This window comes from Rhea pennata, chromosome 1 (genome assembly GCF_028389875.1).
Source record: "Rhea pennata isolate bPtePen1 chromosome 1, bPtePen1.pri, whole genome shotgun sequence".
In the NCBI taxonomy this organism is placed as follows: domain Eukaryota; kingdom Metazoa; phylum Chordata; class Aves; order Rheiformes; family Rheidae; genus Rhea; species Rhea pennata.
This window is the reverse complement of record NC_084663.1, coordinates 52,796,468-52,809,121: the sequence shown is the minus strand read 5'-3', so window position 1 is coordinate 52,809,121 and position 12,654 is coordinate 52,796,468. Positions and strand designations below refer to the sequence as shown.

General features: G+C 36.6%; 1 protein-coding gene across 6 annotated transcripts in view; it reads right to left on the bottom strand.

The window, feature by feature from the left end:
* CNOT4 (CCR4-NOT transcription complex subunit 4) overlaps positions 1-12,654 on the bottom strand; it is an 81,645-nt gene that overhangs the window by 32,168 nt on the left and 36,823 nt on the right. For all 6 annotated transcript variants that reach the window (XM_062586080.1, XM_062586109.1, XM_062586102.1 and 3 more), the window contains 4 exons: positions 5,319-5,516; positions 2,479-2,565; positions 1,866-1,967; positions 703-828 (listed from right to left, as the gene is read on the bottom strand). In XM_062586080.1, the coding sequence (XP_062442064.1) occupies positions 703-828; positions 1,866-1,967; positions 2,479-2,565; positions 5,319-5,516 (513 nt within the window). The remainder of the gene's footprint in view (positions 1-702; positions 829-1,865; positions 1,968-2,478; positions 2,566-5,318; positions 5,517-12,654) is intronic.

Genomic DNA, 12,654 nt, shown 5'->3' with positions numbered 1-12,654 from the left:
AACAGCCTAGCAAAACTGAAGTAAAATCTACTTATACATTTGCACTGCCACGCGTAGAGAGCAGACTAACTCAAAAGACAATTCTTCAGAACACTCGCATCTTTAAGGCGGTTGAACTATCAATTTACTTGCTTCCCTACTCTAAATTATAAAGATTTTGCTGATGAGATAACCATAAACAAATTACTTTACAAGTGTTATGCTCTGTTACAGTTACTCTTAATGTCATAATTCAAATCTTTTATGTATCTTTCACAGGCTAAAGAAGGTATTAGAATTTAGACATGTGCTCATATCACCATATATTAGTTAAGCCATGAAAACTGACCAGATTCATAAAACCTACAGGAAAACCTAGATTTGCATTACTTTTTTATTGAGACTTAAAATAACATGTTACCTTCCACTGATATGAGAAAATGACAAACTCTACGTTATCTGAATTCTTGGTGAAGAGTTTATCTGAATTCTTTTAATGCTCCAACACTCAGTGGACTTCTTTCCAGACTTTAAAAGCAGTAAAATTAAATTTTAACTAACTACTCACTTCCAATATCCAATTACTGAAGTACCTTTTGTAATTCAAAACTCATTTTTTCCACAATAGTCAAGGGCAGACTACATTATACAAATATTAGAGTAAATTATAAACAGGAAAATATATGTACTACTTTTAATGAGTTTTTCATTCTTTACACCTACCTGCATTTCCTCTTTTGTGAAACTGGCTGCTTCATCTCCCAGCTCATGTAGATACATGCAATCTGGTTTTGGACACTGCATATTCTTTAGAAAATAACTGCAGTATTTTGTTGTACCTAATGATGCCTGAAGAACAGAAAATCAGCTGAATTAAGTACAGGAAGATGAATCCCTTTTATAGTACAGTAAAATAAGAGACATATTTCAAAAAATGTTATTCCTTCTCAAGACTGGAGTTTCATCATAGTGAATTTTTTTTATACAAATTAACTAGAAAGTCGGTTTACAGGAAATCCATATATGCACTTAATGATTAGATAATTAGAATTTACTTCTATTTTCATCTAGTCTAAATAAATGTCAAAAAAGAGGCTCAGTAAATATTTGCATTCATAATCAGAAGGGACTGAACAAAGTAGTTATGAGTTTGTATTGCATTAGTCCAGTTAATATTTGATAATAAGGTCAGGAAATTAGTATTAGCCAGATAATTTTATATAGCCACCATTCTGGTCAAGTCAGCCTGCTTACACAGGTACCAAAAAATGTAGTACTTCATCTTCCCATAGAGTTTGAGATGTTCTTTTTAAAAAAAAAAAAAAAAATACTTAAAGTTTCATAGAATCCCAGCATGGATTTTAAAATGGCTGAGCATAGAACAAATCCCATTCGTTTTCCATATATTATAGAGCAAATGAAGAGAAAAGGAAGTGTGGAAGGAGGGGAGGGGCAGGGAAATCAGTTTAATAACACAGTGAAGTACATATTTTTTAAAAAAAGACTAGGTTTCATGGCATAGTCAACTTTATGCCTCTGCTAATAAATCTGGCCTTTATTTTCGGAACAGTATTTCTCCTAACCTGAATGAAGATAGGATGCTTGAGACAATGACAGATTTACCACTAAAGGAATGCTTTGGGAGCATAGTCCAAATCTCTCTCAACTACTGCTTTTAAGAAGTTATCTCCCAAACTCCTACCAGCTGGAAGCTCAAACTTCAATGTTGTGATTAATGCTAGGAAAGTATGTCAAAAATCTGCAACTCTTTCAACTGGACATTTTTGTTCATGAGCACAAACATATCTGCAAAAAGAAAATTTCATAATATGCACCAATATTAGTGTACTAGCACATACAGATGAGAAATGTAAAAATATTACCACCTTCAGTGTTCTGCCATCTACCACCACATTATTGACACACTGGATAGCTCTAAGAGCATCTTCTGACCGAATGTAGGTTACATATGCACTGGCACTTGGACCCTAGAAAGAAAACAAAGTGATTTTTTTTTTTTCTGGAAAGACCCAAATATTAAGTTTTTCTGTACAGCAACTCATTCCCTAAATTGCTGTATTCTAGGTTAGACATTTTTAATAAGTGACAAAAACAGTACATTTCATAGAAATTTAGATGTGATGCATGAAAAGGGGGACAAGAAGAAAAAGTGTTTCTTGAAGCACTACATATATTCAAAAATTAAAAGGTATTTTGTACCTTGAAATCGAAAATAGCAAATAAATGCCATACTGTTGCTTGTTTGAAGGTTCTCATCCTATCTCCTGCTTTTAACTTTTCTATTTGCTCTCTGTATCTTGCAACCTTGAGAGTCTGGCAGGCAAAGGCTCAGTTACTTATAGTAATTTGATTTCTGCAACACTTATTTTTCTTTTTAGGCCTTTAACCTACCGCTTAATCCAAAATAGGGAGCCCAGATCCACTCCAAACGATATTTTCCCTAAAGGAATGAAATCTTAAGAGCCTCTACACACTTACCTGTGAGCCTGCATATGATGTGCTGTTATTAATGACAACTTTGTGTATTTTACCAAACTTCCCAAAATATTCTGGTCGTTTCAAAACCTACAAGAGAAAACAGGTATGCTGGGAGATTAACTGCAATTCACATAGAACAATAAACATAGTCCCATGTACCATGCAACTAAGACCTCTAATAAAAACAGGTCTTTTCTACATCTACATGTTCTCCTCCTCTTTTTAGATCTGTTCCCCAATGAGAAAGTTTGTTGTTTAAAATTCGTATTTATGTTGCCACTGCAACAAAAAGTTAGAATGAGGGCTATTCCACACTTCATGTTGTAATTACAAGGTTTTTTGGGCATCCAGATTATCTAAACCCTACGACAGCAAGATAGGACCCACTCAAAATGAAATATTCCTGTATATACTTTTTTCCTTCCTCTCAAACTATAAAATAGCTAAAAAAAAAATCACATTCATCTCAAGTTTAAAAGAGCTTTAAGTTTGCAATAACAGATATTAATCATTAAAAAGAAAGTGCTCAGTTCTGACTCAGTTGCCCTAACCCTGAAGAAAATATAAACCAGTTAGACACATCTGTAAACGTCTCTGATCTAGAAGACTAGAGATGAAGTATAGGAAGACAATATAACAACGCTTCCAAGGGACAAGAGAAGGGATATTTCAGAATCAACACTGCACTGAAATGAATGAATAGAGATCATATCCCTCAGGAAAAACACTCCCATCCTGCCCTGCATCGCATCAGTTAGCGGTAATAAGACCATTTAGGGATCCCACACAAAGCAGGAACATCTCCAGCATATTAAGCAACTTTGTCATACACACAGCCATTATTCAACAATGGACTTAGCAATGTATCTTATACGTGGTGCTAAAAGCCATTATTTCTCCATCCCATGTTGAAAGAATGTGCTGAAGTACCAACTATGAAGACTGAAGCTAGATAAACAAAGGGTATTTTTAGTTCTGAACAATAATTAGAGAGCATAAAGGAAGATTTGTTTCCCAGCTCCACCTTCAGATTAAGACTTCACCTAACCACCTCCTCTCCCTCCTTAAGGGAAGCATCCATGTCTTCAAGATCTAACAACACTAATTGTATTTGGAATGTTTTGTAAGATTACGAGACACATTTTCCAGACAACCAGTCATTCTCAGGAGTGTCTTCTGAACACCCTTCCATTGATCTACACTTTTCTGAAAGATATTACGCCCATCTTCAGGCACCCATCCAGAGACTGACAATCCTGAGTAAAGGAGAAGAATTTCAAGTGTCTCACAGATTACAGATCTGTATAATCTTATTTATATTTATAATTTTAATACTAGTCTTATCTATATAATCTTACAGACTATACTCCTGATAATACCTAGCAGTATGGGTTTTTTCCCCCATGATTGCACATCAACATAGGTAGATCCATCTGTACTACAATACAATCCACAGATCTCTTTTCAAGAAGAGTAAATAGCAACTAATCTCTCCTTCCAAATGATTATTTGTACAGAAGTTTTATTTTGCTTAAGTAGAAAACCTAAGCCTGTCCATATTGAACCCTACTTTTTTTTGGCCTCTCTTGCAAGGCTAGGCTTCTTGACATTAAAAAAAAAAAAAAAAAAAAAAAAAACACTCCTCATCTTGGTACTATATACAAAGTTCAGTAAGTTCACATCATCTTCTGGTATGTCAGTGAGAATATAGATTACCACCAAACCTACTACAATCCCCACCTATTATACCCATAAACCACTGAAAATTACTTGAAGTATTCAGTGTAGCACTGAGGTTAAAATAAATTTGTTTAAAAAAAAATAAAGTTTAACTGTATATTATTGCTTCTTCTATCCACAAATCCTCTTTTCTGGTCATACAAAGAAACTGAATAGATTCTGCAGTAAAAAATAGCGTCAAGTCAATGCTGACATCAGTTTAAGGTTGATTTTTCTCTTCCTCCCTCTACATCCCCCCTCCTTTTTCCCCCCCTACACAAAAGGCAGCTTTTACATTTGTTCTCTTCCAGTCTACCAAAACGCCACCCATACTCAAAGTCTACAGAAAGAGCCACTTAATTATTTATTTGAGATTTCTCCAGACAATTTTAGGCTAATCAGATGAATTTAACCTGACACAGTAGTTTAAGACATGCTTCTTATCCTGCACAGATCATTCCTTCCATATTCTAGTTGAAGATACTCTTATGTATTAGTGTTAATTCCATTAGCTATCTGCAGTTGACTCTTTGATGATGGAAGAGAACATTTTAAGTAATTTTCTTAAATTAAAAGCTTCTTTTTGACAAGGCAGGGTACTCAGCCAACCCTTTCCCAGGTTCTCCTTGTATTGTTTTTTTCCCCTTCAAGTGACATTACTGTTATGCTCCTTCTTAGTTACACTTCATTCTGTGTCTTGGCTTCTTTCTTTTGCCCTTACAAGCTTGTGCTACACTTTCATATTTGTTCTTTACAATCTGACTTAGCTCCTATTTTAGAATAGGTGGTGCATGACACAGTGGTCTAGTGCCAGCAGATCTAGCACAGGAAAATACCTCAAATCCTTACATTCCTTTTAGGTTAAACAAACCATTTTCAAACAAACGCTAAGAACAATTTCCTTAACAAAGGATACAGCAGTACTCTCAAAAGCAAAAGCTAACGTTCATCGAGATTGTTTTGGAGAAGAAAGCTGAACAGTTCCCTTAAGAGAAGCAGGCCTCAACATCAGGGAGTTTTTTGAAAGTTCGCATTAGATAGGTGCAAGTGTGGGTACAACAACACTCCCATGATTCCCTCTCAATGAGTTAGCGCAAGATCTGCAAGTATGAAGTGCTCACCTCTGGATCTGCTAGGCGCTGAGATAGCCCTACCACAAAGACAAGGTTCTTCTGTACAACTCGTACACTGGCCAAGTGTTTGCGGTTCTCTGATATCTTCTGTTTCCTCTCATTTTGTTTCTGTTTCTTTTCATTTTTTATCCTTTGAAGCTCTTCCTGGGAGAGTGGTTTGTACACTGCTGGATCTTCTGGGTATGGCTAAATATAATAAACATCATTAAAAACAACCCAATTAAGAAGCAAAACATTTGAAAAACATTAGTCTTGATGTTTTAATGCACAAGTTGCCTTCCTATGCTATCTTGTTCCAACTGTTATGGTCAGCCACATTAAAAAAGTAGTATATACAGTTTTGGGGTGTGGAGGTACACCTTGTGTAATTTTCATTTAATTTTTATTTACAGGTATAATACTGAGGCTAGCAAAAGCTGCATTCTGCTGCTTAGTTTGGTAACACTAAAAGCAATAGCAACATGAGAGCCAAGACATCCTATCAAGATTTTACTAACATAGCACAGAAAGCAGGGCCAAAGGCAGTGCCCTGCATACTCTTATTATATTTAGTTGTCTGATACAGATCTTTAAGTGCATTAAAAAGAATTAAAAAAAAGATTTTAAGTGCATTAAAAAAACAAGAAGAGGACAGAACAACAAATCAAAATACAAGTGTAAATTCAGTGGCTCAAAATCAAGACTATCACTATTACATGGCTCAGTCTTCACTCTGTAAACTTCTCCCAGTGAAGAGACAGGTTCCAATGCAGTTATTAAATACAGATTTAATACTATTCTTGCCATGTTTGTGTATCAGTTTGAAGCTTCTGTTTTGTCTTTCTGGGACAAAGCTAAATTTTTAACCTTAAGTTTATCATCTACAGATAATTCCCCCAAAATAGACACAACACTGTAGGTTTTTAATCTCAAGAGTAGCTAGCAAAGGCAAAACACTGTCCTCAGAGTTACCTAGAAAGACTGTTCTACTCATGGCAAAACAGCATGTATTGTATAAAGGGACAATTTCAGTCTTGTAAACTGCAGTGCATATTATTCCTTAACGCAGTCCCATATTCCTTACCTTTCCCCCTTTTTTCCACTTTCCCACATTTTATGAAAAGTTAGGTTTCACACTTTTAAATAAAGCAACTCTAAGCACAGAAGAAAGCATATAAAATAAAACTTAAAAAGAATTATTTCTAAACAAAGTTGAAGACTAAAATGAGTATAAGAGACGGGCATTATGGTAAGGAATTTAGGTAAAGAAGTTAAGCTCAATATGTTGAATTAAATTCTTTCCCTGAACTACCATAACCAAAGGCTTCAGGGTACAGATCCAGAAGTGAATTTAACTTTTTCCTGATTGTTAATGGTAACACACAGAACTAATTGTCATACTAAATGGTTTGACCTGGGGAAATCTACAGCAGCAGATGAAAGCATGGCTTAGGTGAAAAGCATACACTCTTCACATCTGCATGATGCTACTGGAAAAGGCATCAAGCAGTTCCTCATCCTGATAATCTTCTGGGTACATCCCCAAACAAACCAAGATTAAAATTTAAAGTAAGACAACAGAACAGTTTAAAGTCTAGCATCCTTATGCTGCACTTGAGACACCTTCTGGAAATATGCTACAGTTGACTTCAGCAGATAGTATCTAATGTTTCAACACCAAGCTCTATGGAACATGCTTTTACTATCACAAAGGAATTTAAACTTGTAAGATACCTAGGTATTGATCTTTGGCTAATGCTAAGTCCTTACATGAAAACACAACAGGGATTCAAGCTACCCTTAAAAAACAGTAGTTAAGGCTGCACAGTTTATCAGAAAGTTACATTACTCACAAGTAGCACTGAATACTTGCGCAGATTTCACTTGCTGTACAGGATGAACAGCAACGCTCCACATTAGTAAGGTCATTTGAAATCAGATCATAGCCAATTGTTATTTTGAGTTTTGTTTCAACAAATACACCACAAGGAGACTTTAGAGATGCAAAATAATTCTAGAAGGCATTTCATTCAGGAAAGAGCTTAAAGTCTGCATTAGTCAATCACTTAGCAAAAAGGATACTGTTTTGTTTTAAGGGAAGAGAGATTGCTCCAGTAAAGAGCAAGTTCATTCTCTGATCATGGTCAACTTGAGTTCTGGTAGGAATGGGAACAAAAGTGTACCTGTGCAAGGTAGATACAGTTCCACTAATAAAATGGTTTGCCCTACACAAAGTGTTGTAGTATCATCCCCACAGGCCATCCTTTTAAGGATGTAATTCCTCCTCCAAACCACTATATAAGTCAAGGCTCTCAAGCATGCTGTTTGCTTGTACTGCATAAGAAACGAGTAAAATGGTGGTTTGCATGAGGTTCGGCAAAGCTACTAGAGATCCAAGGGAAAACAGAGTCTCAAAGCTCACCAGCTCCCTTCTTGCCATTATAACCACATTCAGAGTACATTCTCAAATGAAAAGCAAGTTAAATGGTATGCTGTTCCTCTGTACTGCAGTTTGCTGCTGGATGTCCTGAACATTAGTTGGGAAGCACTGCTGCTACTAAAGAAGCCCAAGAAGATCATATAGTTTTCCACATTAGAACTTGTAGTTTGTACAGCAGAGTACAAGGGCTGCCAGGAGGCACAGGACTAACAGCAGCAATAATTTCAGAATTAGGGCAAGAAAATAGCTTTATCTCAGTGGGAGGTATGAGACCACCTGAATAAGGACTCCAATCACTGAAAAGCAGCAGCAGTTTATTCACCACCCTGGACAACGGTATTTGGGCAGAAGATAAGTTCTCACTGGATACTGTAGAGCTATATTACATATGAAGTGTTTCATACACATATTTGCCACTTACATGTCCAATGCTTCTAAGGAATATGAATAGCTAGGTATCTTGATACGCAAAATCAACAGATGATCCTACATCCATCTCTTGAATCTCAGGAATAAATCAGAAAAAACAATTCTGAAGAGTGATAGATGTTTCTCCTATTGATATAGTGTGTACAGTGACGAGAGATAAGATACTGTGCATTTAAAGAGGGAGAAAAGGCCAGTAAGCAGAGCACTAGAATCTAATTAAAAAGTCTTAAGTTTTAAAAAACCTTTTCCTTTTGAATACAGACATAAAGGCATTCTACAAATATAAATGATCTCATCTTCAGAGTGACTGTTTCTCACAGTGATGAAGTTTATGAATTCAGATGATAGTTCAGCTACAGGTAGAACATTTGTGAAAAGGTGATGGAATGGGGCTCTGAAAACCTAGCAAGGTGAATGACTGTTGGTGTATCTCACTGAATCGTATCACAGAATATAATCATTTTTGCTCTTGGTCCAACACTATGAAATAGGGAGAAGGTAACTATCAGAAGCTGTCAAGTCTCAGCAAAATCTCTCAGCAAAAGTCACCAGACTAAAGACATACTACTAGAGATGACGATTTTAGACACACCTAAGCCAAGTATGAATCCAGTTCTATTTTGCATGGGGTAAAACAATGGACTAGATGGTTAAGAGCAAAAAATAAAATACCAGTTTAACCTACTATCACAGATTCCTTAGCTGGTAGAAGATTTGAAATGCAAGAAAAGCCAGGTCAAATGTCAGCACCTAGATATTTTCAGGTGTAGGAGGGAGAGATGTCAACATCACTGATTCAATGACCAAATTCAGCAGACACGCTCTACTTAAGTTAAAAATCCTCTTCAATAAAAACCATGGAAGCCCCCTAAACAAGAAGTGTCAACATGCAAAGTGACCAGACTTAGTTTACACTAACTGCAAGTTGCTGTTGGTCCTACAAGTACTTCACCAAAAATTCAAATGTCTCCTTTGCAGTCTTGTTTCTTTTATCAAAGATGGCCCTTGATGATTTCTCAGTCTTCCTGACTAAGTTTGTTTCACTTAAGTTTTGAGTTTTTTGTTTTGTTTTGTTTTTTCCTCCAGACTTTCCCTCCCACACTTTCCCAATTGTTGAAAGCTGAGCTGGGTTTTTAATCAAGCACTTTGCTTTTGGAATTCCCAGATGGAGTCACATTCTTTCCACATAATGGATGTACCAGCATTTCCCAGTTGTTGCCTTGCTACCAAATAGGTTCTGAAAAAAGAAAGATAGAAAAAGTTAATAAGGTTTATGTATAGCATACATCATATTCATCACATCAAGAATCTAAAGTAGTGATTCCCTATATATTTCTGAATTGTTGAAACAAATAAACCACTTAGTTTCCTCCAGTGCTTTTAATCCTACCACTGACATTTGAGGATTGTACACTTAGAGCAGGTGTTCCCTTCACATGGAGACAGGAGAAATATGCACAAGAGGGGAGCTTAAAGTACATACATTCATAACCAATAAACTAATAAATTTACTGTTTATAGCTATCTCCCACAGAAGTTGCCAGAAAAAGAAAATTCCTTAAGTCAACGAACTGGAGAATAAGACAAAGCCACACCACAAGAACAGTGTAGCAAACAGTGAATCAAATTGTATTACTTGGTGGTACCGCAAAACAGCAAAGAAATGGGAAGGAGCTAGGCTATCCTTCCCTTCTTCCAATCCTTCCCTTTGGAACTACCCCATTCAGGGGATTTAAAAATTGCAGCAACTGACATTAAGGTCTGTGCATGCTCTGCTCTATTGCAGCAGCACAGGTGATTAGAATAATACACACTTAATATGACACACTAGCTGGATTTTAAAGGGGGGGGACAGGGAGGGAAAATCATTGCACAGAAAGTGACCAGCTTTACAATTGGAACCAGTGAGTCTGCTGATAGTAAAGCAGTTTTTGGCTACTAAAATCTCTTTGAAGACCGCATATTTTCATTTTAGCTCGACTAGTCAGTCACTAACTAGCTCACTTGCAGTTAAGAATTCAATTGACTGGAAAATACAGGAACACTTATTTAACATCTTCCAACTGACTAGACCTATGACTCTGAAGGACATTAGGAAGTCAAAACAGATCATTTCATCCACTAACTACAAAAAGTACTTCCTTTTAAAAAAAACAGAACAATGATAGTCTATTTTAGAAAATTCACATAAAGTTTACAATGCTATTATTTATTAAGACTAATAAACACTAGTTTCTATCTAAAGCTCAACTAACAAATTCATGGTAGTCTTTCTTCCACAAATCAAAGCAAAGCACCTTTATGTATGCTACCATTACAAACACTATGGAATTGAAGGTATGCTAACTCAGTTGATTGTAATCATGTGAACATATTCTGCACATGCACGTGTTAAGCTATATAATAGCTCAAGCATTTAGAAATATTTCTTCCTAGCTAGAACAAACTGTAAGCTAGTCTCTTTCCAAGTAGATTCAACTAAGAGAAGCTTAGGAAAATAAAGGTGCATATGCAACACCTGGTAAGCTCTATCTAACCCATGGCATAAATACCACCCTTAAAAGCATATAGAAAAATTTATGCTAAAATAGATTGACTGAACTCTCCCTCTAATCCCTTCAACCAAAAACCCTGTACAGGGAACTTCTTGACTGTTCCTCTCCACAGACTAGCAATGGAAACATTGGAAAACTTGCAATGCACTCAATGTCCTTAGATACTCAGCAGTTTTCTATCAAGTAATTTTGCAAAACAGTCAGAAGCAAAATGAACTCTGAATATACATATATTAGAGCAGAGTTAAGTGGACTATCCTGTATTGGCATACACATAAAAACAGGATATAAGTTGAGAGCATAGTACCTGTTATACAACCCACTGCAAAAACTATACTGTCATTTTCTACATCTCAGCATTTTAAGTGATCATAGTCAGCACACACAGTTGTTATGAATTGGAAAATTGTTTAGAACTTTTCCCCTGAACCTTACTACATGCAGATAGGAAATATTTGAAACACACCACACAAAAATCACGTACCTTGTTCAGAGGGCTCAGCACACTTCAAAAGATGGCATCTTCACAGATTCCAAATTGCACAGTTGATGGAAGCAGTGAAGAAACTATTTACTCCTATGATCTTGACAGGGTTTCTGGGCCACAAAGTCTTTCTTTGTGCGACAGAAGTAGTAGTATCTTCAGTCTCTTCTCTGCAGGCCTTCTACAGTCCAGTGAGATAGCTGCAACTCTCCTTAAGAGCATCTTGCAGTACATGGATGAAGGCAGTATCAAGTATACAATCCTGGTCCACTGTGAAAGAAGTCTCCCTTTCTCTCCTGGAATGGCTGGTGTGCTTCATTCTCATTATGGTGCACCTCCACTCATCCTGGCTTTTCTCCCAAAACTGTTTTGCCTGAGCAAACTGTATCCAATTTAGCAAGATACTTGCACATCCAGTCATACACCAGATTACTCCACATTACAGGTTCAGCTCTGGCAGTATCCGTATTTCAAAGAATCCACAGATGCCCAGAGGCAGTGAAGAACAGCATGCTGCTGCTGTGATTTTGCAGATATATTCCAAAAACTTCCAATAATAGACAAGCACAGAAGAACCAAATAATTGTTGGCAAAAACAATGTAGTAAATCCAGGTACACGAAGCAACTTACAGACTAGGAAATTCCAGAAACCTTGTAATTGTACCAGCAGAACTGAAGTTTGCTTGTACTATGAACATTGTTACACAGCATTTGTCATCTACAGCAGGTATCACATGTGGTGACTGATTTGGCTGATGACAGATGGATCTTCTTTGTCAAACATACAGCCCAAATACTGAAGCAAGTTTGTGCAGTTTGTTAACAAACATATGTTGCTGTGGGATAGCCTTCAAGCTTGCAAAGGCACCCCAACACAGGTTCGCAGTGATAGCTCTAGTGTAGCCAAAGCCCAAGAGAACAGGAAGAAAGTATGACTGGAAATGCTTATAGAAAGCTGAGGCAGTGAATGCAGATAATCAGATCAAGCAGGACTACTCAGGGTCTCAAAAAGGAGCTGGATGAGACAGGGAGCCAAAGGCATAAACTGAGACAGGATCACAGCAGGAGAAAGGGGACAAAAGTAGCTGGGATTACAAAAAGAGAAAGGCAAGGACCAATGAGATTGAGAAAGTTACAATCAAGGGATGTCATTTGAGTTAAAGGAAAGGAGATATTGACAAAGAAGTTTATTGAAGATAAGAAAGTAATAGGGTTAAGAGAAACACTAAATGAAGGAGGAAAAGAACCAAAGGAAAAAGCAGGCAAATTAGGGAAGCTGAAGTTTATGATTGTGGCCAAAGTATCAGCTAGACATCTATTAAGAGATAGGGAGAAGTTAAGTATGACACTCAAAGTGCTACCTTCAAGCATTTGGCAACAAGAAGAGAACACTAGACGAGTAAACTTAGCCTAGATTTGAGAAGTTTAACACCATT